The 24342-nt window shown below is 44.4% G+C and overlaps 1 long non-coding RNA gene and 2 gene segments (V, D, J or C); all 3 read left to right on the forward strand.

Annotated features, from left to right (window-relative positions):
- LOC103079551 (T-cell receptor alpha chain C region-like) overlaps window positions 1-24342 on the forward strand; it is a 289115-nt gene that overhangs the window by 110118 nt on the left and 154655 nt on the right.
- LOC103079364 (uncharacterized) overlaps window positions 1-24342 on the forward strand; it is a 211792-nt gene that overhangs the window by 105819 nt on the left and 81631 nt on the right. The gene's annotated exons all lie outside the window — the stretch shown is intronic.
- LOC103079081 (T-cell receptor delta chain C region-like) overlaps window positions 17902-24342 on the forward strand; it is a 61014-nt gene continuing 54573 nt past the window's right edge. The window contains 2 exon segments of the C gene segment in view: window positions 17902-17947; window positions 18090-18396. Coding sequence covers window positions 17902-17947; window positions 18090-18396 — 353 coding nt within the window.

The following is a 24342-nucleotide window of genomic DNA, read 5'->3' on the forward strand; positions in this document are numbered from 1 at the left end:
GGGAAAGAGAGAGCTCAGAAACTCTGGCTGAGACTAACTTGTTTAGACACTCCTGGCTACAAGGCTAAAGAGATTTGATTTTATCTTATAAGTCAGTTTTTCTCAAACTTTATTATGCAAGCAAAGCACTAAGAGAGATTGTTTCCAATCAGATTCTTGAGCCCAGGCTACAAAGATTCTAATTCAGTCTATCTGGGGGAAAGCCCAAAAACACGTTTTTATAACAAGGACCCCAGGCGATTATGATGCAGTGGTCCAAGGACGTGTTTGAGAAATTCTGCTATAAGCAGAAAAAGAATTGTTGGTTTTTTAGTACAAGGAAGATGTCCCTGAGGTCTCCTGCCCTGGCTACAGAGAAATGGGCATTAGATGTGATCAAGGAATCTCTTGAACAATGGCTCTTAATTCCAGCTGCATATTTGAATTATGTGGGGAAACTCTGAAAATACCAATGTCTGGAATATATCCCCAGAAATTTTGATTGAATTGGTGTGGGCATGGAGCTCTGGCTTCCCAGGTAATTCAGCCTCCCTCCCCTACCCCATCCTCTTCCTCTCTCAGGTCTAAAACCTTGCCGTTCCAAATGTGGTCTCTGGACCAACATCATCATCATCACCTAGAGGTTTGCCAGAATGCAGAATCTCGGGTACCACCCTAGATCTACTGAATCAGAATCTGCATTTTATTAAGATTCCCTAGATGAGTTATATGCATATTAAAGTTTGAGAACCACTGGTCTAGGAACCCATCATTATTGAAAAATTTCATGGAGGTGGAGAAATATAAATCAGTTGTCTGCAAATGTCACCCAAGAATCTATATTTGTAAAAAGCTCCTTGGGATTTCCCTGGTGGCAAAGTAGTTAAGAATCCACCTGCCAATGCAGGGGACACGGGTTTGATCCCTGGTCTGGGAAGATCCCACTTGCCACGGAGCAACTAAGCCCGTGCGCCACAACTACTGAGCCTGTGCTCTAGAGCCCACGAGCCACAACTACTGAAGCCCACATGCCTAGAGCCCATGCTCCTCAACAAGAGAAGGCACCGCAATGAGAAGCCCGTGCACCGCAACGAACAGTATCCCCTGCTCGCTGCAACTAGAGGAAGCCCGCGCGCAGCAACGAAGACCCAATGCAGCCAAAAATAGATAAATAACTTTAAATAAATAAATAAATAAAGCTCCTGAAGGGACTCTGATGTGCAGCCAGGTGTGAGACTCACAATAAGCAATCGGTCACCCACAAATCAGGCTACAGATTATTTGTGTTACTGATATAATAAATAGTCTCATTGAGGTGCTATTGTGTCCTTGTATGTTCCTTGGAAGGAGGCATTACATAAATTCTAGGTATGTCCATTTCTCATCCATCCACAAGCAGATTAGGAAATGAATTAATATTTATTGAGTCGGTGTACTCTTTACCACACCATGGCGACCTTCCTGGATTATCCACTGCAACCCTTGTGCTACACACCTTCAACTCAAGATCAAACCAGAAAAAAAACCATGAGTCATTAGTGTCTGATTAAGTCTGATTGGGAAGAAAAGGGACAGGAGATAAAAGTGTGTGTCTCTAGTTGTCCATTCCTCCCGCAGAATGGATGAGAGCATGAAGTTCTGGCCCATGTTGGGCTGAGGCCACTTGGAACCTGAGATGGGCATGGGGTAAGCATGAAAAACAGCCTGGAGGCAAGGAAGAGGGGCATTTGGGGGGAAAGCAACCAGACTGCCGCATAACAGTCTGAGAGAGTCTGAGCACAAAACAATGAAAAAAGAAACCAAACAAGAATTAAAATTAAATAACCGGAGAAATTCCCTGAGCTTACCAGGAGGTAGATAAGAAAGTCTTTTACATAATACCTGAAGCCTGATTTGGGTGGAGATAGGGCCACCAAAGGCTCTAGTATAGTGCGGACATGGACCAAGTGTTTCTGCAGAAATCCCAGAGCCACATGAATGACATAAAAGTCAGCGAATATTTTTGTATTGTCCCTGTTCTTCCCCACTGCATTTGTAAAGGTAATTGAGGGTTGAATAAATTCATATTATTGTTCTTCCCATTATCCTCCTTTCTGTGATTTTTATTCAGCATGAAAAGGGCTTACTTGAAAGAGTTCAGAGCAGTGAAGAGAAATCCGAGAGTGTCTGCCCATCCTCTGAAAAAGTCTTTGAGGTCAACTGTCAGGGCATGGCAATAAGCATGACACTTCCACCAGGCTCCCAAGCAAAGGAGTCCCTAGGCATCCTGTGTGGCTAGAAATGGAAGATATGATTGTTCAAAGGGAGCAAGAAGGTACCTTGTGTCCAGGAACAGTGCCATCAATCGGCTGCACTTACAAACAAGTCATTCAGCATCGTGTTACCGTGGTAAGGAGTGAGAGGCAAGAGAAAAGAAGGGAGTCAGAGTACACTTCTTCCTCTGTATGAAACCAAGGAAGAGAATGTCATTTCTATCATAAGGTGTCACAACCTTGAAGAAACGACTCATTACAGCATCCTGAAAATGCCCAGGGAGGATATAGGAAGGGTCCAAGTAAGGAAGTGGACTCAAGGAAATCCAAGTTGTGACCTTCATTCTGAACAATTAAGAGTTTAAACAGAAAATCAGAATCATTGAATTTGAAACCAGAAGGGATCTTAAAGGTCAAGCAGGAATCCCTCCATTCAATTTACATGTTCATTAAATATTGATTGAATAAATGATCATTCAGTCTCAAGTATTTTCAATGATAGTTTGATATTAAAAATCACTTTTTATACCAGATCGAAGTCTGCTTCCCTGTAACTTCACATGTTGGTGTTTGTTATGCATTCTGGAGCAACACAGACTAAGTTCTACCCTTATATTTTTAAATATTTGAAGACAGCTATCATATTCAACCTCCAAGCCCTCATTTCTTTATACCAAATATCCTCAACCATTCCTCATGACTGTTTCATAATTTTGAACTCCTTCAAGAAAAGAATCCAAGTTCAATATACTTTTCTGTTCCATATAATTCTCAATACTGTGATTAGCATATAGCTGATAGTTAATAACTATGAGTTGAGTACAAATACATGAATATCTGTGTATTGACTTGATTGTTTACCATAACCACTTAAATGCTTCAAAGTTACTTCAGCTCAACTCCAAGACTTAAGTCAAAATCTTCCTTTTAAATATGATCCTTTCCCAAGGTTTCCTATCTTATATATCATCTCAAATCCATGCACTTCTCTCCATCCTCCACCACTAACACCTTGATCCAAACTACCATGTTCTCCTTTGAATCATTTCTTTAGCTTTTTGAAGGAGCTAGCTGGTCTCTAGGACCTTCCAATACATTCCTCCCCACAGCAGCCAAAGTGATCTTCAAAATACAATCATGATCATGTCATACCCCTCATTAAAAATCCTTCAGTGACTTCCCATTGCTTATAAGCAAAAGACAAATCCTTAAAGTGGCCTCTAAGACCCTGCACAGTCTGACCTCTTCTCACCTCCACTGCCAATAACTCTCACCCCTCTCTCCCTCATTTCCCAAGTTCCTGTCAAACAGGCCTTCTTCCAGTTGCTTAAATGTACCAGGTACCCTCTCACCTCAGGGCCTTTGCACATATTGTTACCTCCCTATGGAATACTTCTTCTGTTTCCTCATCACTTATTTAATTCCTACTCATCTTTTGGATCAAAGTTTACACATCAATTCTTCATAGATGTCTTGAGACATCCCAGCAAGTTCAGATTTGGGGTTTTAAGTATGCATTCATATTTCAGTTTGTATATATTTCATTAATTTGATTAATGTCTAGTTTCTCATTAGTTTGTAAGCTCTGAGAGACCAAGGACTCTATCTGCTTTTACTTACCTTAAACCTGACAAATTGCATAAATATATTTCTCTGAATGATTGAATGACTCTCCTGGATTCCAGAATTTTCCAGAATCTGGTGATCATCCCTGACTCTGGGCTGAAGCTGGGTCCCAAGCCTTGCTATATTCTCACTTTTAAGTGGTCTTGAAGACTCCAGAGTCACCCTGAGCTGGAGATCAAATGTTCTCAGAGACCAGTGATTTCCACCCATTCTCTAGCTGTCTGACATACTCAAGAGCCCATTTGGGGGCACACAGGACAAATGAGAGGGTCAAAGGATCCTCTGTAGATTTGAGCCAGTTCCCACATAGGGATCTGACACAGGTAATCAAAACCTGCCCAGAGAAACTGGCCAGCTATGAGGAAATCAGAGGGGTCAATATGATGATTATTTTCCCAGTGACTCCTGGCTGGCCTTATGATGAGCCTTTTTGGTGTTTTGGATTTGGGGTGGGTATTTTCAGTAGCTATATTATTAAAATACACAAGTTTATAATTATGGGGATAGATACCCTCATCCTTCAAATATGTACTGAGCACGTACAATATTCCTGGTGTTGTGCCACATGATGAGCTACAGAAACCACCAAGGCTCAATTCCTGTCCTCAAGGTGCTCTTTCTAGTGATAGAAACAGACAAGGAAATAGAGACAATAACAGACGAAAGAGTGCACAGCTATGAGAACATAGAGATGGAAGTGATGGCCTAGAGCTCGGGACGGCTTCTCATAGGAAGTGATGTGAGCTCCTAACACAGAAAACACTTGCTTCCCTGGGGTAATATATGCTTGGAGGCTCCTGAAGATGACCCAGGAAGGAAGATGAGAATCCTTGATAGTTAAATACACACATGCACACGCACACACATACACACACACATTTGGCTATATGATGTCTTCAATTTAAACAAACATACTGAAAACGGAAAAATACTGAACCTAGACTAAACAAATCAGTCTTTTTGTGGGGAAACTAATGTCTATCAAGAGATTTCACTGGGCTCTTTAACCACAGATATAGCAAATTCCCTGCCAAACACAGCTTAGAGATTTCCAAAGTGCCGCTATTGTGCGCACCACAAAATAGACCAGCTAAATGGGAGTGGTATGGGTTTAGGAGATAAAGAATTAAGAAGAGCAAAGAGGAAGGGGAGAGGGAAAGAAGAACATTATTTCCTAGGATAATGGTCACTCCCTTTAATTTTTTGTTCTTATTAAAGAGCCCTCCCGGGCTTCCCTGGTGGCGCAGTGGTTGAGAGTCCGCCTGCCGATGCAGGGGACACGGGGCTAAGTTGGTGGCGGATTGGCCAGAGCCGCTCCTCTGTGGGTTGTGATGCCTCAGGGTGCAGCAGCCAAGGGATCTCAACCCTGCCCCTACGCCACCCTCTGGAGAAAAGAGGAAGTGATCTCAGAAAAAAAAAAAAAAAAAGCCCTCCCAAACCTCTGGGATTTTCCAGAATTTGGTGCTGTGGAGCACTGACCTCTTCCCATCCTGTTAATGGGAACTGTGAGGAAATCTGAAGACACAATTAAGAAAGTAATGCGCTCTACAGGGAGGCAAGTAGTGCCAGTGGGACTGGTTATCAACTTCCACTTCTGTGTGTCCTTTGATTTCATTCAGCTTGAAATATTGAGATTTCTTCTCGGATATGCCAGCATCTACAGTCTTCACTAAGTCTACAAATCTTTATCTAAGCTGATGTAGTTTTCTTATTTTATGAAGTTGTATTTCATCAGTACAAAAGTACAACTTTTCTCCTGTGAAGTGTAAAAAATTCAGCTACAAACTAAGCCATTCTGTTTTCTGCTTCTCCTCCAAGGTTGTGTCTCTTCTGGGAGCTCTGGAAAGAAACTGTCATGTTTATAGCAGCCTTCCATATTTCCCTCTTTGTATTAGTCAACTCTGCTGCAGTAACAAACAGCACCAATATCTCAATAGCTTAAACAACAAACATTTACTTTTTGCTCCTGCTTTTACTACAAGTCGATGGCTACAAGGTGTCTGCTAAGTTCTGCTCTCTGCATCTTCCCATTCCAGAAACCAGACTGAAAGATAACTCACTATTTGGCACACACTGTTCTCATGACAGAGGAAGAAGAACAAGGGAGCTGCTGATAGAAACTCAGAGTGCTCCTTAGAGCATCTGCTCAGACATGGCATACATCATGTCCACCCATGTTCACTGACCAAAGCCTTTCCATGACCACGCTCAAAATCAGCTGGGCAGGGACTCATGCCCCTCCCACAGAAGACACCAGCAGGACATGAAGCAGTGGCAGGGATTGATAATCCTCTCATATAAAAGGGAGGATCAAATACTTGAGAATAATAATGATACAACCTATCATACTCTTTGACTCCACCCATGTAATTTGTATCCAACATGGAGAGTTTCTCCCCATGTCAACTAAAAAGGAATTTGATATGATTTTTTTTTCTTCTTAGAAAAACTCAGAGGTGACACTTGCCAAATTGTTCTTCATAATGTCACTGTCTCTTAAAATGTTAACAGTTATTAAGCAATTAAAAAGGATTCCATGGTCAAATAAGTTTGGCAAATGCTCTACCTTAATAGATCTCTCTTAATATTCACAATTCTTTATTAGCATATTACGTGCTCTGAGAACTCCTGCTGTAAATATACCTACTTAGCCCAGAATTGGGTTCAGAGAATTCTTTCTATAAGGGCACAACCATTAATATCTCATGAGAGTCTAGTGGCTAATACTGCTCTCAGGATTATGATTCTTTTTCCATGGTTGCTGGGATACTTCCTTTATGTTCCTCCTAATTTATAAACCCCTTGTGGGCAGGAATTCTTAGTCTGTTTCATCTTCAGTTTCCACAGGGTGTTGCATGTTTAGTATATGAATCACCCAATGGATTCTTGCTGTTTTCTTGTTCTTGTGCATCCAGATTGGAAGACACCTAATGATGATGAGAGGAGGTATGCATGAGGCCAGCAGGTCTTTACAGGCCTTCAAAAGGAGGCTTGCATTTTTGCTAAGATCACACTCCATGTTAGGAATCTGAAGATGCTATTCACACAGTATTTTTTGCCTATTTAATTAAATACAAACACCTCAGACTGGCTTTAATTCTTCCTTCCTTAATGAAACAAATATATCTTGAGTCCTACTCTGTGCCAAGTACCACGCCAGACACTGAGTACATGTGCGGGCAAGATAAACAGGGGGCCTGCCCTCCTTAAGATAAGAGGAGACAGACATAAAACAAACACAGGAATAAACAGCCGACGATTATACGACCTCTCAGCAGTGTACAGCACCACTGGCCACCCATTCCTTCTTGAAATGCTTTTCCATGCTTAGCTTCTGAGATGCTATACTTTACTAATTTTCCTGTACATCACTGGCCTCTCCTTCTCAGTCCCCTTGCTGGCTCTTCTTCTATCTAGCTTCTAAATATAGAGCACCCAGGGCCCTTGCCTAGGTCCCTTTTCCCTTCTGTATCTTCTCCTAGGTGATCTCATTCATGCTCACAGAGTTGAATTCCACATATGTGCTCAGGACTCCCAAATTTATATCTCCAGTGCAAAACTCGCCTCTGAGGATATGATCTCTCCCCAAGTGAACCACATTAGGACTTACCTCTCTCTCTTTTTTTTTTTTAGTTTATTTTTTTCTCTGCAGTTACCTCTCTTGAGTCATTTCATGTTTTCTCTCTTTTCCCATGATTGTTTGGATACCTCCTTTATGCTCCTCCTAATTTATAAACCCCTTGAGGGCAGGAATTCTTAGTCTGTTTCATCTTCAGTTTCCACAGGGTGTTGCATAGTGTTTAATATATGATTATTGAATTTAATGTGTGAAATGAATGTCTGCTTTAGGGATCACTGAGACACAGATGGTAATGAATATTTTATTTAAAGAAATAATGCCTCATCCTTCTGTATTTCCAAATGAACAACCTCAGATGAGAGAACACAGCTACATACTTTGACATGAGGTGAATACTTAAATTTAAACATGCTAAATGGAGCCAATATCATCCCTTGTGGTCACAGGAGCTGCCGCAAGGGTTTTATTAATTGCCTACATTCCCACACCACAGCTGGCAAGGCTGGTATGTCAGAGCCATGGACCACCTACTCTTCACAATAGTGTCCACTTGTATCTATTCCCTACTATAAAATAAAAAGATAAAAGAAAAGGACAAGGGTTTGCCTAAAACCCTCCCACCCAACCAGAGCAGGGATTCAACCACATAATGCTGGTTCCTCGATTTAGATTCAGGGCCAAAGAGGAGGGCGTAAGAGGAAGACTCCCTGGATTACAGAAAGATGTTTCGCTAGCTGTTCTAATAATAGCTGTGGTAACTGCACCTCTGCTCCTTCATCTGAATTTTGATCCTGTTCCTTTCCAAGCTTCTCCCAAGGCCTCTTGGAAACTAAAGATTGTCTAGAGAAAAGCTAAAAGCTTTTTTGTACTTGATGATCTGCCTAAGTGGGTCGGGGGCCGCAATGACCACACAGGGAGGCCCTGATTGTAATGTGGACGCGGGCCCCATGGCCCTTTGGCATGTGTACACAGAGGCTGCTTTTCCTCATCTTGGTTGCCCTAAAAAAATTGTCATTGGCCTCCACGTGCTTGAAGTTTAGGGTTTAGTCATTCAAAACAAGAGGAAAATTGTCTGGATTATATCTCTTCCATAAAAATAAACATTTTCAACTGCCGTGGCATTTAAACTCTATTTTCTTTTCCTGCTAGTTTCCCTTCCCTATCACACTTCCCTGGATAAACACAGATTGTGCTATAATATTTATTAACAAAGGGTTCTCTGGGCCAATGGTGGTTTTAGGAATTCTGCTGGGTATTTAGCGTGCTGTCTAGCTGAGTCCCCAACCACGCTGTGAGTCAACGCAAACGCAGCAGATCGTGAGTAGAGGCAACAGTTCTCCTCCCAGCACGCTGCAGCCTCTGGGTCACCAATTGGGACTTGAGCTGGCATGCTTAAAAATAAGGTTTTCTGACAGAGACAGATGATTGCCAGCTGAGTCTTGCAAAAATCCCCTTTCCCTGTGCTCTTCCAGCCCATCTTCTTGGCATGTGCCCTTCCTTCTGCATCTTTTGTTGTCCTGCATCCCTGATTTCTCGCTGCGGACTGGACACTGACGTCAGTTTAGATTGATACTGTGTGCGCTGTCATGGACCTCAGTTTCACTCAGGATGTTACTTCCAGTTGATCGATGCTGAGGTTCTTCATCACACGGGGCTACCTTGCCGCCCATGGTACTTCCTTCACGCTCCTTTGGTAACTTCCCCGTTCACAGTCACTACTCAGTCATGCATGTGTGCAAACTCTCAGACTACTTGGCAGTTGAAGCCCTGCCAACTGGATAGCTTGTATTTCTATTCAGTAATCTTTTCATTCACTCATACTAAGTGTTCATTACACAGCTCAGTGTTAACGGCCCTTTAACTTGTCACATCCCTGATGAATAGAACAGCACCTGCATTCTAAACTAGGCTTTAAAACAGCAACACCATGGTGACCATAAAACAACCACTCCTAACTATATGGTCTCAAGCCATGGTGAATATGATGGACAATATTTTATGTATTATGTATCCCAGTCACTGGCCCTTTCCACCAAAGACGCACCACAAACCCCGCGTAACCAATTTGAATGTCAGAGATACACAGAGTATGGCAACGGGGCGGCAGCAGATCCAGAGTGAGTGACGTTCCTGGGACATGACAAGGGCACTGGGATATAGTGGCCCAGGATGCTATAGGACCAACATCCACTCAGATACTAACTTTCTCACTTCATTGGTTTCGGAAGTCTCTTTTTCCAGCCCCCAAAGCTACCTCATGGCCACTTTTTTTTTTATCTACACAGTTGCCTTCCCCAAAGCACCCTAGAGTGCTTCCTCGTTTCTCTTCCATCGTTTCTTAAGCTCTATATCTTTAGAGCTGACCTCATGTTTTAGCATTTTTTCAGCCTCGCTCCTTTTTTCCCCTCAACCTGTGATAAAACAAAGCAAAAGTAGTAGGTATGTTAGTTCAGAGCCTAAGACATAGGAGATACCTCTGGAACTGTGTCTGGGCTGGAAGGCCAACCAGAAAAAGCAAGGATGACACAAGTTTTTGTTGGTGGCTGTGGAATTTCCCTGCAGTTCTGGGAGAGCCCAGTTCTGTCACTACTTTCTACCCTGGGAAACACTTGGCAGGTTAGAGGGTGTAGATGTATAAGGTAAGATCTTAATTCCACGGCTATATGATGTCAGAGCTACAGAATTTGAGCTCCCTAAAAGCATGGAAGCATGGACATTCTACTTTTTCATAAGCTCCCATCACCAAAGGAGAAAAAAGAAAAGCATTTATCTTCTCCGTCTCTCTTGCCTGTCCCCCAGCCCTACTGCCAGCCAAGAACCTTGAACAAAATATTTTTCTCCCTTTCAGAGGAGAGTAGGGAGTGCTTTTTCTTATGTGCAGAGAAATATTACAAAGGGGGAGGAGCTTCTATTCCGCTCCTTTAAAACTAATAACCTCTGGGCCCAGTCCAAGTTTTCCCAGCTTTTTCCTCTCTATTGGATATTGTTGGATGGAAGTACAAAATTACCGTTATTTGGGGTTTGTTTTTTTAATAAATAGAGTACTATCAGCAAAGGCATAAGATTAGTCTCTTATCAGCATGAACAAGCTCTGTTCTGACCTCTCCATGTTCTACCTGAGGACTGCCAGAACCCTACAGGTATTCCAGCAAGCAGGGGAAATCAAAGAGGAGTTCCAGAGATGGCAATAATTTACATTCTACCCACAGCTCTGTGGCAGCAAATCTTCACTGTGAACTCAATAATTCCAGGAGAACAGAAGGTAATTCACCTCCTCCAAAAACACATGGCCGCTTCAGGGCACTGCACACATTTTCACTCTTTGTGGCAGGTCTCCTTGGATGACTGTGCTCTGCTGTGAGCCTGGGAATTACAGGACAACAACAAGGAAGGAAGGGAGGGAGGGAAGGAGGGAGGGAGGGAGGGAGGGAAGAAAAAGAGAACACACGTTGAAACACAGCAAGGACCCATTATCCTGTGGATCTGGGGTGCTGCAGGCTGCATTCCACTTCACGCACACAGCGACGTGTTGTCCGACCTAAAGAATCACAGCAAGAAGACTCTCCTGGCTGAATTTGTTCTCTCAAGAGGGAGCCGAGTAGGGTATAATTTAGATCTTGAAGGTCAGGGCAGGATTAAGAGGAACCAAGACCCATAGACTTAGCCCATTTTAATTGGAAGAGAAGGACCCAGAACGACAAGGACCATAGCACTTAGCAACTATTTACTAAGCACCCACTAAGTGCCCCACACTGCTGTAGGAGCTCAGGGCAACGGGGAGATGGCTGAAGCTGACCTCAGCAGGTCCTCATGCCCTCTGATTCACAAGAGACGGGCAGTGAAACATCACCAGGGAAGAGAGCTATTGAGGGTCCACGCTGGACCTGGAGAAAAGGATAAGGTGGCAGATCATCCCAGTCACAGGTGACACCTGGCCACAAGTTTTGCCTTGTCCCCAGAGGACAACACTATAATAAGACTTTACTGCAATATAAGGTGTATTCTTTGTTTTACTAAATGATGCTCTTACACAGTGGTTTTCAATTCTAGCTGCACATCAGAATTACCTAGAGAGTTTTTTTAAATCCAGATGCCTGGACCCCACCCCAGACTAATTAAGTCAGACTGTCTGTGGGTAACACCCAGACTTCAGTATTTTTTAAAACTCTCCAGGGGATCCCAATGTGAGGCCAAGACTGAGAACCACTGCATCGAGGTGATTGTCCTAATTACCTTCCAGCTTTTCTCTGCTTCCACAGTCCTCTTATCTAAGCTGTTATATTTCCTTTTTATTTTTAGTTCTACTTTGTCCTTTCAGTAGGTAATTCTACAATACCCCATTAAACCTTTTTTCATGCTTTAACTTCGCTTTTTCTCATTTAATTTTCATTGCCCACTCCACTTACTCCATCCCCCCATTATGCTTATTTTGTGCTGTGTTTCTCTATTACAGCATCAACACTTACAGGGCTCTTGATATGGGCAGAGTACTGCAGGAGGCACTTAACTGTTACTAAAAATTATATACAGTCCAATCATATTTTCTGTTAAATCCTGTGCAACTGTTATGGGCTCAGGTCCTGTGGAAGATGGGCATTTTGGCAAAGTCTAGCTCCCTTCCTAGGAAGCAGCTCCCTTGGTATATAAATAAAAGATCCAAAATAAATATATTGCAACAAAAAATAAAAGGAACATCCACGACTATGGGGGAAAGAAGATTCAAAGCTGTCTGAATCTAAATAGCAACATCTGCCCTGCCAAAATCTTGGTCTCAGTCTACGAGGGAGATGCTGCCATTTGCAGCAGAAAGAAAAAGTCCCTAGATTGTTTGTACTACCAGTGAGGCTGTTCTCTGGGGGCAGGACATCTGCTGATTCAGGCTCATTTCCTCGCTGTCCGCAGGCAAGCCCAAGAGCACACAGGCGAGTCGCTGAGACACTAAGGGCTGAGACAAGGAAGAAAGGGCCAGGAGACAGTCCCGGAAGCAGACCCTTCAATCTTCAGGGGAAGCCACGTACCACATCTCCTGCCACTAGGCTGCACAGGTAAGAGCAGCCTTGGAGCCTCAGAACCACAGGCCCTGCACTTCTTCCTGGGCCAGGTGAGCCCCGGAGAGCCCAAAACATTGTCAGCCCCATGGAGCCCAGCCTGGCACTGAGTCCACCATAGAAGCCAGTGGATGTTTGCCCAATAATTGGGTGAATGAATAAATGACTTCCCTGATGAAATGACTCCTGGGAGAGATGGTGGGAAGATGGAAATGGAAGGTGGCTCTGTAACCCCACCCTGGTAGCTCAGTCCCCTGATGCTCTGAAAGGGCTCCTCTCTCTTCCTTTTCCCTTGACTTTGTTTTTCAGGAATCAAGCCAGATGTCTTGTTGGAGCAAAAGGAGATGTTTGTTCCTTTTAGAAGAAGCAAGATTTTGCAGTGCCAAATGACAGGGACAGGGAAATGAATAATTACATGATACACAGGTGTCAGAGGGACCAAGATGGCTCCCTGAACTTTATAAACCAACGAGGAGACTTCTACGGCCCTGGTCTCCAGAACAACTTTACTTGTAAAGGCCAATTCTCCCTGGAGATTCTTGAAACTACAGTGAGAGAGAAGGGACTTACTCCTCGCTGCCCTCCCCATGGTGCAACTCCTCTGGGTCCACATAGGTCACAGCAAAGCCTGCCCCTTCCTCCCACCTTCCACACTGGTGAGCTGACCCCAAGTGCAGGTCTCCCTAGAGATCAGTCACAAGGTGCATCCACATCCATTATTTTAAGACCACACAAGGCAGTATTATCCCCATTTTATTGTTTAGAAAAATGGAGGCTTAGAGAGGTTAAGTGACTGTGGTCACTTAAGTAGTGGTGTCAGGTATACACCCAGATCTTCCAAGCCTAAATCTAGTGTTCTCTCCACTACAGCACAGCTGCACCTTGAGACTAGAGCAGGCAGTGAAAAACAAGGACTCCCGGGTTCCAGGACCCCTTCCAGCCCAGTGTGTAGGTGGTGTTCTATCTGAGGGTTGTCTGAGCAGAGGTGGGGTTACCCAGCTGCTCGAGCTCAACAGCCTGTGCAAATTCAAAGAAATGGCATATGAGTTCAAAGAACTCACTTGAAGAACAGGAAAAGCAGCTCTCTGCTTGAGGTCATGGGGAAGTGAAGGCTGAAACGTGGATGAGAAGGCTCGCAAAGGTCCCTTCTCCTGTCAAATCTTTCATTCTTCCTTCTGTTCTCAGTGAGGCCAATAAACACATCTTCCTCCATTGCTATGTAATCTATGTTGATTTGCCTGGGACTCCCCAGGCAGCACCCTGGCTCTGAAAATGAAATATTAACTACCTCAGCCTCACAGCCATCTCTAGCAACCGTACACTAATGGAAAAGCAAGAAGTGCTCATGGCAGCTTGCGTATTGAGGTCAGCAGTGCCTTTCTTAACCCTCTTCTGTCTGGTAAGGCTGAAGGAAGCAGAAGTTTCTGTAACGATATGGCCCATCTTTAGAGCCACAACCCAAAGACTTGGGGTCCTTCCTATGGCCATGATCTTGGGAATGAGGTCCTTAATGTCTTCCTCTGCTCCTGGGGTGTTGTAGACAGCAACTCACTTTCCAGTCTTCTTGGGCAGAAGAAATCATTTCACTTCAATCAGCATTTGTGAGGACCTTTATGGGTTCAATGGGTGCTTTGAAGGGATTACACAGGAGATAAAGACAGACCAAACAACAATTGTGAGGCTGTACTTATACATCGTAAAGCATACAAAGGCAACTCCAGAATTTCTACAAAGGAGGGGCTAAGGGGCTGCAATCTGGTTGAAAGATGCCTCAGGGACTTGCCCTGAGGCAGTATTTTCATAGCACATAAAACTGGGAAAGATGTCAAAGAATGGGAGGCTGAAGGGGATTATGGAAAAGGATAGATAAAGCCCCCTCCAAAGCACTCTTGTCTCTCCTACTAACTGTCCAAGTCTCAGGTGTCCTGATTTTTATGTAACGATGTCAAAAAAGAAGGAAACTAACAAATGGCCAAGCAATGAGCCAAGTGTTCGCAAATATAATTTCATTTATCCCTCAGAGACTGAAAAGAAACATTAACTCTCCCCAGAAATCACATGAAGGGACAGACACCTCCCAGGACCTGGGGCCTAACTGCTGACCTGGACACAGAAAGAATGAGCACAGGGAACATAATCTGCGCAGAGCCTAAGAAAGAGGGAGTCCAAGGGCAGGGCCCAGGAACACTTTTCTACCTTCCACCTGGGCACCCCACATAGGCTATGCTTGTGTTTGAGTTCCATCTTGCTCCTGCCACAGGCCTGAGCCAAGCTTCTGCAGCAGGTCCCGACTCTCCCTGACCAGTAGAGCACGTCTCCTAGCCACAACCTACCCCAGCTACCACCAAACCAATCATCACCTGCTCCATCCCCACTACTGTCTTCCACCTCTGCTTTGATTTAGGGTTTATAGGGACTCTCTCCTCATCAGGCCTAGAGGAAGGTTGTTTTTGTTCATTAGCCAAAAACTCTTAAAATTACCTCTAACCTGTGGCAGATAGAAATCACAGTCATAAACGTAAGCACAGTCTTGGAATTTTTCAGAATGACTTCCTGAATAATTTGGGAGAATTCAACAATAATTATCTAAGAAGACAGGCTTATTTGAGCCCTGCTAACTGTTCTTTTGATGTGAATGCAGCTTTAAGCCTACAGCAGCACTTCCTCCTGCCTTGGGGCTTTTTTTTTAATATGTCCTCATTTCTTATATAGAATGTTCTTTCCCGACACATGCCCCCGATACTTGGCGTATCAAGCAGAGCCCAATCAAAAGGGTGATCAGAAAGAATCTAATGAAAAGTACATTTGCAAAGGTGTGGACAGGTGTTATAGACTGAACTGTGTCCCTCAAAAAAGATATGTTCAAGTCCTAACCCCCAGTACCTCAGAAAGTGACCTTATATGGAAATAGCATCATTGCAATTGCTGTAATTAGTTAAGATTGCTGTAATTAGTTAAGATGAGGTCAGACCGGAGTAGGGTGGGCCCCTAAGCCAACATGACTGATGTCTTTGTGAGAAGAAAGCAGTGTAAAGACAAAGACACTGGGGGACACCATGTGACAGGAAAGGCAAGCCAAGCTAAAGAACACCAAGGGGGCTTCCCTGGTGGCGCAGTGGTTGAGGGTCCGCATGCCGATTCAGGGGACATGGGTTTGTGCCCTGGTCCGGGAAGATCCCACATGCCGCAGAGCGGCTGGGCCCGTGAGCCATGGCCGCTGAGCCTGTGCGTCCGGAGCCTGTGCTCCGCAACGGGAGAGGCCACAACAGTGAGAGGCCCGCGTACCACAAAAAAACAAAAACAAACAAACAAAAAAAAGAACACCAAGGACCGCCGACAAACCACCAGCCACTAGGAAGAGGCAAGGAAGGATCTGCCTAAAGTTTTCAGAGAGGGCGTGGCCCTGCTGACACCTTGATTTCAGACTTCTAGCCCCCAGAACTGTGAGACAGCAAGTCTCTGTTGTTTTAAGCCATCCAGTTTGTGGTACTTTGTTAAGGCAGCCATAGGAAACTAATACAGCTGGGTTATGGGAAACCAAAAAAAGACGGTGAAACACCCTCAGTCTGGCAACAGGAGAATCGCTGCCACCCTGGGCCTGAAGCATGAAGTACATGAGTCTTTACCAAAACCTGCAGCTTCTGGCAGAGGAAAGCAGCCAAGGCACAGCCTAGCAGGAAGGAATCTGGGGTAAGAACACCCCACCTCTTCCTCCTCCTTCTCTCCAATCTCCTGATGGTGCCTCCCATTGGCCAAACTGAACAGGATGCCAGAGAGCAAGGGAACCAGGTGGATGCTGTCCATTGAGATCAGCCTCCTAGAGGAGGAACTAGAGTGATCTGGGGGGACAGACACTATCCAGCACACCTGGGTAACTTCAGCTTTTAAGTCTCAACTGCAAAGTCACTCCTTCAGGGAAGACTTCCCTGACCTCCTGACCAGATCCTGGCCCCATAACGTGCTATCTTAATTCTGCTTCTGTAGAGCACTTGTCACTCTGTAGCACTGGAGAAATTCATTATGCAAATCATTAAGTGATGACTGGCTCTCATGCTCGAAACTAAACTCCATGAGAGAAGAGACCGTATCTGTCATTCATCAGTGAATCCCCAAGGTCTGGTGCATAGTAAAAATGACTAGATTTATAGGATGTGCCAATAGGCAAGCAACCTGATATAGAAAGATCAAGTAAGCCCAGAAAAGTTGCCCTTGGCAGCTTTGAACACACTATAGAGAACTGGCACCATTGTATCCTACAGGTACAGATAGTGCACTTTGTAATACCAGAGAACGTGGCCACCTTGAGTACTTGCTAATGTTCCTCTAGAAATGGTGGGTGAGATAGGCAGTTGGGTAAATGAGATGACTAGGGTAAGGAGAGCAATTACCATGAGGTCAAGCTAACTTGAGCTTGCTTCTATCTGAATCCTCAGGCCAGTCTGGTCCCAGTCACACTGGGGAAAACAAGAAAGCTCAGGTGGGTGTCTGCTCCACTAGCGTTGGAATTGAGGTCCTGCACCCATCCTCAGATATTGAATGCCTCTTTGCTTACCAGGTTACCCTCTTCCCCGCTTCAGCTGCACCTTCTAGTTTCCATTATTAATTTACCTGTTTAATGTCAATATTTCATAGATTATTGGCCTTGAAACCCAAACGTGCGGGTCCCAAGAATTCAAATACGCCTCTCTTCTGAAGTACGTCTAAATTTAGGCCGTCATAAACTGGGAGGTAGTTGTGGTTTCTAAGTTTTTTACAACACTTTACTTTGTGTAATTCAACATAAGTGACCTAAGAACCTTACAGAAAAGAAGATAGATGAGCTCAATAAAGATTAGGAAACTGCATTAAATTGGGAGACAGTGTTTCATTGGATTGCTCTTTTATACTTGGGTGAATCACCCTTATCCAACTTTGCCTGGAGGGAGTTTGGAGTAAACACAACAATCATTACAACACCCACAGTCCTTGTGCACACACTATCGACCTCCTGTTTTGATGGTTCTTTTGATTATGGCTGTAAAAGTCAATAATTCTTCTGGGTATTCACCCTTAACATCACCACAGTGCATACAACATGTACCTCTAACATGAAAATGAAGCAACTATATCAAACTTAACTTCTAGGGTGGGAAGCAAAAATCTTGTGATCAATCAAATAAGCTGTGTTAACCTCCTCTCAATTGGCCTTATTTATCTGGACTACTACGTTATTGATCTTGAAGGGCACTGTCATCTCATTAACAGTCAGCAGGCTCTGCGTGCTTCCTGTGATTGACAAAACCTCTCTGGGTAACAGAACAGCTGCCAACAGGGGCTGGTTTCCTCAGGCACAAACACGTCACGGAGAAGGTGTTGACTCTGAGGAGGGACCAGGCAGAGGACGAGTTGGGAGGCAGAGCTGTCCCTGAGTGGAGCCATGCAGAGGGTCTGCTACCTCATCCACCTCACCCTCTTCTGGGCAGGTAAGGCAGATCCTGGAACCTCAAAAGAGCAAGGCTCAGCGAGGCATCAAGGCTGCCAGGGCCTGGCCCTCGAGCACAGCACCCGTTACTCAATGATCTCAGCCCCAGTCCTCACTGAGCCCCTCTCGTGTCTTTTCTCTAGGAGTCATGTCAGCTGTCATGTTGGTGCCTCAAGACCAAGCAAGGAGTGTGTCTGTGGGGGAATCTGTCACCCTCAGGTGCTCCATGAAAGGAGAATCCATCAGTAACTACTATACCTTCTGGTACAGGAAAACACCGGGTAACACAATGACTTTCATATACAGAGAAGGGGGCACATATGGCCCTGGTTTCAAGGACAACTTCCAAGGTGAAATTGATTCTTTAAACAACCAGGCTGTGCTGAATATCCTGGAGGCATCAGAGAGAGATGAAGGATCTTACTACTGTGCCTCGACCACCACCCTGCTGTGGGTTCACTTCTGAGCAGCTCAAAAAACGTGGAGATCTACGTGGAACAGCAGTTCCAGCAAGATCATGACTTTCTCCTGAATAAATAGTTTAAGAAATGGAAGCCAGAGAAGGCTGTCGTTCATGCCTTTCCTTCAGGTTCACTGGCTCACAGCCTGCCCACGCACTCCAGTGGTGCTCAGATAGGCAACCCCCAGTGGGGTGTGGCCCGGTGTAGGGCAGGAGAGAGGAGAGACAGAGTCAGAAATTGTAGCATTTACGGTACACTCTTAACAGTTTTCTTGGAGCTTCATAAAAGATTCGGCCACACAGCCTAAAGTACTTAGGATATGACATAAAGAGGCACTTTCCAAAGTATGGCTATGGTGATGTCCAGTTTCTCCCCAGCCATATACACCAGGAATCTAGCTGTTCTCAAGGAGAGGGGCTGGGAAGGTGGGAAGACTCCTCCCTTCCTTCGGCATCAATGGTACACACTGCCTGTCATCTTCCCAACGTGGATGGCAAGACTTGATCTCTAGCTTGCTGTACTGTTTTGGACTTTTGCCCTCCTTTCCGTCTCTACCTCTTTACTTCTTCTTCTATATGTTCTAGAAACAAAACATTGAACAATTTTTTCCCACTGGCATTTCTTTATCCTTCTTTGGACAGCTCAGTTTAGACTCCACTTTTATCTTGAGCGATGTGCTTTTCCAGATTTAGATGATTGACAGCCTATTCTGAGGCTGAACCTGTCCTTCCTTCTGACCTCGTCTAGAAAAGCTACCATTCACCTTACTGAATACCTTACTGGAATTTTGGTGGTGATGGGTATGTTCAGTAATTTGATTATTGTGATGGTTTCATGGGTGTATGGGTATATCTGAATTCATCAGGTTGTGTGCTGTAAATATGTGCCACTTATTAATAAAGATTAATAATCTTATCAATAATCTAATCAAAGATCCTGCTGTCTGTAGAAGTCCAAAAAGGCTGATACGTGTTTGCCAGACACACACAGTTACACAGTTGGTTCCAGTCAGGGATCCTCACTGTTCCACCAAGGCACCTCCCAATCTGCCCATCTCTTGTGATTTTGCCTGACCTTTCATATATATGTATATATATATGATAAAGAATGACATTTGGAAGCTTTATGTAGATGTTGTCAAAGTTTTGGAACCATAGTTTTAAAATACCTGCAAAATGAAATCCTAGGAAGAGACCCAGTGGGTCCTTCTGACAGAGACCGGAAGAATGTCTTTGATGAGGAGGAGGAGGAGAGAAAACATCTGGACAAATTCATAAAACTGTATGTTAGCTGTAATAATGATTAATATCTGTTGAGTGTTTACTATAGGCCAAGCACTATTCTGAGCGCTTTACATGTGTTATATGATTTAATCCTCACGATAATCCTATGATGCATTTTCTATTATTATCCCCATTTTACAAACGAGGACACTAAGGCACAGAAGAACTAAAACACTTGCCCAAGATACCACTGGTAATAAGGGAGGGCGACAGATTTCAGACTCTGGAGCTGAAGGACACAGTATGTGATTCAGGAGGTTGGGGGAGGGTGGTCCATAGAGAAGACTGTCCCCAGGATGTGTCAGAAATAAGGGACAACAGGGCTGTGCCCTCGCCACGAGACCTATTCAAACCAATGCTCCGTGACCATCTGTCAAGAAACTGGGACAATGCAGGACAGGTCCCAGAGGATTTCTCAATGTTTTCTAACTCTGAGATTTTGTGATTGTGACACAAGCTTCACTCCGTCTTCTAAAATTATCTGTACCTCTTCATCTTTGAAACCAGGATAAGAAGAGTTACATCTTCAGAGATAATAAGAGTTCCATCTTCACAGTGTTGTTAAAGGCAAATGATAGAGAGGAAGTAAACTGCATTGCACGTGGTAGCTATGCCATAAATGTTACTTAACATACGTAAAGGGCCAACAATAAAGTGGAATAATTGAGAAGAAAGTGAACTAAATTACAGAGTGCCAAGATGCAACCACTCTGCAGGTGTGGACTCACTTAATCCTTATGACAGCCCCGTGAGGTCTTTATTGTCAGCTCAGTGTCACAGATGGGGAAACTGAGCCTCAGAGAGACTGGGTAGCTTACCTAAGGTTCCAGAAGCAGAGCTAGGATCTGGGTCAGAGGCAGACGGCCCTGGTACTGGGCTAGGGGCTGTGGGATATACCAAAGAAATACATCGCCTATAACAATGCCTGAATTAGAGAACAGCTGGGAACAACTGTGTGAAGTTCAGTCATCTGTGTGATGCAGAGGTTGCCCTTGACTCCTTGGCCAGTCCCGGTGAGAGGGAATGGGGGTAGGGGTACCTAACCCCTTCCACCTCCACTTCTCCCTCCCTTGCTTTAAAACACCAATTGCAATTGCAGCTTCCAGGCTGTTCTCCAGAGATTCCTCACTCCTGTGACTGAAGGAGGACCGCGGCTACACAGCCCCCTCCCACTTCCACTCCTGAGCCCACCCCTAGGTCTGCAGCTTGTCTCCCAGGCCACAACATGGGAAATGGGCCAACATCTTCCTCCCTTTTGATGCTTGTCAAAGGCAGTAGCTTGTTGAATTCTCTTAGAGTCTCTAGGGTGCTAATGCATTCACTGCCTTCTTGCCTTCTCAGAGGCCTGTCTGGAATGGCAGCTACAGGGGTCTGGGGCTAGTGTGATGAGGGCTGGAGAAATTCTGCGGGTCCCTGGAGGGTTCGTAGAACTGCCAACTTTACCATCCATATATATCTGCACAGTGAGAGAGAGTGTCCAAGTTTGTCTCTTCTATTTTCACTGACTTATTATCACTTATATCGAGGCAGCAGAAGGGCTCAAGATCTATCATCCACAGTTCTCTGCATTCAAAAATGAGGAAACTGACACCAGAAAGCACTGAATTAAGGTGTGGGAGCCACCAAGCAAAGAAGAGAACTGAGTTCAAACAAAACTTTCCCCACTCTAGGTAGAGTCTTAGTCCCCTGCAGTGCCTCAGACAGAAAGTGCTGGCCAATAAATTCTCCATAGCAACAGGGTGAAGAAGCTCTGGAACTGAGGCTTCTTTCCTACTTCTCAATTCAACATCTTGCCTCCAAATATAAATTGAAATCATGGGGTTATACATCTCTAATATTTTTTGGTCAGAGCGCTTTATTCTTCCTCCAGCAAATACCATCTCTCCTCTATGCTTAATTTTTCTCCATAGCATTCATTACCATGTGATGTGCTGTATATTTTACTTGCTTATTTATTTGTTGTTTAGCTCTCCACTGACTGGAACACAAGCTCCATGATGGCAGAGATTTTGTCTGTTTTCTTCACTGCCTTAACTCCAGCACTTAGAAATCTGGCACAAAATGGGCACTCAACAAACATGTTGAATGAATGAGGGGGTGAAATGTGTAATGAATGAGTACTACATACCCTGCACTGTGCTGAATGCTGGGGATATAATAGTGCACAAGACTGGTGACAACTTTGCCCTCAGGAATGCTTTATCCAAGCCTCATCTATCCACTAACAAGATTTTCTGAAGGGTAGATAATAGAGCACTCTAGAACACCAAATAACTTACTCTTGGAGAGCAGACATAAGAGCTCCTACATTCCTTGGACATCCCCCCATGACAGGGATAAAATGGGGTGGAGCAGGGAAGGGGTGGGGATGGCAGGCTTTCTCGTGAAAGAAAGACTTCCATTTTTCAAAACCAAGTGATGGAATTCCATGAATTAGCACAAGTGGAGAGGAAGCCACACTGAAAAGGTCAAAACTTAGAACATGAAAAGGAAGATGGCGGAATTGGATGATTGACAAATGGAATATGGAGCAGGTCACATTGAGCCCTTTGCCTTTTCTCCCTCCTTAGGTGACCACATTCTATGGATTGATGAGTGTGTCTTCCCAACCATAAAAGGAGAGCATACAAATTGGGTGAAGCATTTCTCTTGCTGGTCCCCAAGATGACACTACTCCAGCAGCCCCAGGAGAGAATCTGCCACCTCATCTACACTTGCAGATCCACATGCCTCCTAAAAACTGTCCCAATAGACAGGGAATCTGACCTAAAACATGCTTACCTCAGTGATGTTCTTGGTTTTTCCTCATCTCCAGGAACCTGAGGAATTTGGAGTAACTGTGGAGAAAGCTGGAGGGTTTTCACAATTCCTCGCAAAACTTTAGGGATTCTGCCTCCAGGACTTCTGGTTGCGCTGGGACCACAAGGCCCAGGGTAGGCCTTGGAGTTGCTTTCCATCCTCACTTGTCACCTAAGAGAAGTGAGCAATATTTCTCAGAGACAGGAGATGGAAAGTCAGCATCCACAGAGACAATACCAAAAAAAGCAAACAAACAAACAAAAAGCCCACATAGCTTGGGTCTGAGTTGTCAGCAGCTCTGTCACATCCAAGGCCTCCTCGCCCATAAAGACTTCAACTGTGTCTGCAGAGCACGTTATGGTCATGAGTGATTAACGGAAGATTAACTACCTCAATTGCCTTAAGGAGGAAGAAGAGTTTCATGCACCAAGTTTATAAATAAAAGAACCACAAAGGAGCCAATATTACTGGCACTACATGTTGAAACCAGACAGTTGACCCAGTAGCAATAACACTCCTCTGTAATAAGAATTAAAATCTCTGAGTTCACAACTAGTCCATTTCTCAGCATCCAAACCATCACTATGTTTTCCACATGAAGGATCTCCTGCTCAGCCCTACGGCCCTACCACTATGCCCCGCAACACACAGAGTGTTAGAATGGTGAGAAACTTCAATCACCTCCTGGTTCATCCTCTTCCACTGAAGATGCAGAAACTGAGGAATGGAGAAATTGACTTTCTCTCCAGCCCACAGCCAGCGGGTGGCAAAGCCAAAGCCAACCCCTGGTCATAAATACCTCCCACCACACCCTGACACCCGGTTGCCACGGGAAAGCACCCTATTAGCCCTGTATTTTCAGTCTGCATCCCTGCTATGCTATTCTCCCCTCTGGTCAGCTGGAGAACCTCCTCCTAGCCAAGTTGAGCTGCAGGAGTAAAAAGTCTCATGGTTGTTGCAGGAGTACAGAGCCTCAAAGTACTCCAGAGGGTCCACTACACTTCCACCCTTGCTTTCTACCCCTTTCTAAAGAAACTCCTTGAAATCTCAAATCCTGCCCTGGGTCCTTTCGCATTCCTTTGGGAGCCTAGCTCCACACCGAGTGCATAGCAGCTGTTCAGTATAAAGAAGAAAGGCTGCTCTCCCGCTCTCTCTTCTCCACCTAAGTAAACCCCACTCATTAGGGACCCTGCTCCTCACTCCCTGCCTTTGTCCCCGTGGCAGTACCTCTGACCCCTTCTGCTGAGGAATAGACAGATCAATGGCCAGAGCCTGCCTTCCATTCAGAGAAAAAATCTCCTCCCCAAGGGTGTGGAGAAAAGGGAACCCTCTTGCACTGTTGGTGGGAATGTAAACTGATACAGCCACTATGGAGAACAGTATGGAGGTTCCTTAAAAAACTAAACATAGAACTACCATACAACCCAGCAATCCCACTCCTGGGCATATACCCTGAGAAAACCATAATTCAAAAAGAGACATGCACCCCAATGTTCATTGCAGCACTATTTACAATAGCCAGGACATGGAAGCAACCTAAGTGTCCATGAACAGATGAATGGATAAAGAAGATGTGGCACATATATACAATGGAATATTACTCAGCCATAAAAAGAAACAAAATTGAGCTATTTGTAGTGAGGTGGATGGATCTAGAGTCTGTCATACAGAGTGAAGTAAGTCAGAAAGAGAAAAACAAATACCATATGCTAACCAGATAGGTAGAAGAATTTATGTTGAAATCAAATTTTTTCATAATACAAATCAACTATATCGATTTTATATATTTTTTTCAAATATGAATCCAGGGCTTCCCTGGTGGCGCAGTGGTTGAGAGTCCGCCTGCCGATGCA

The sequence above is a fragment of the Lipotes vexillifer genome, unplaced genomic scaffold, assembly GCF_000442215.2.
Source record: "Lipotes vexillifer unplaced genomic scaffold, Lipotes_vexillifer_v1.1 scaffold1093, whole genome shotgun sequence".
Classification (NCBI taxonomy): Eukaryota; Metazoa; Chordata; class Mammalia; order Artiodactyla; family Lipotidae; genus Lipotes; species Lipotes vexillifer.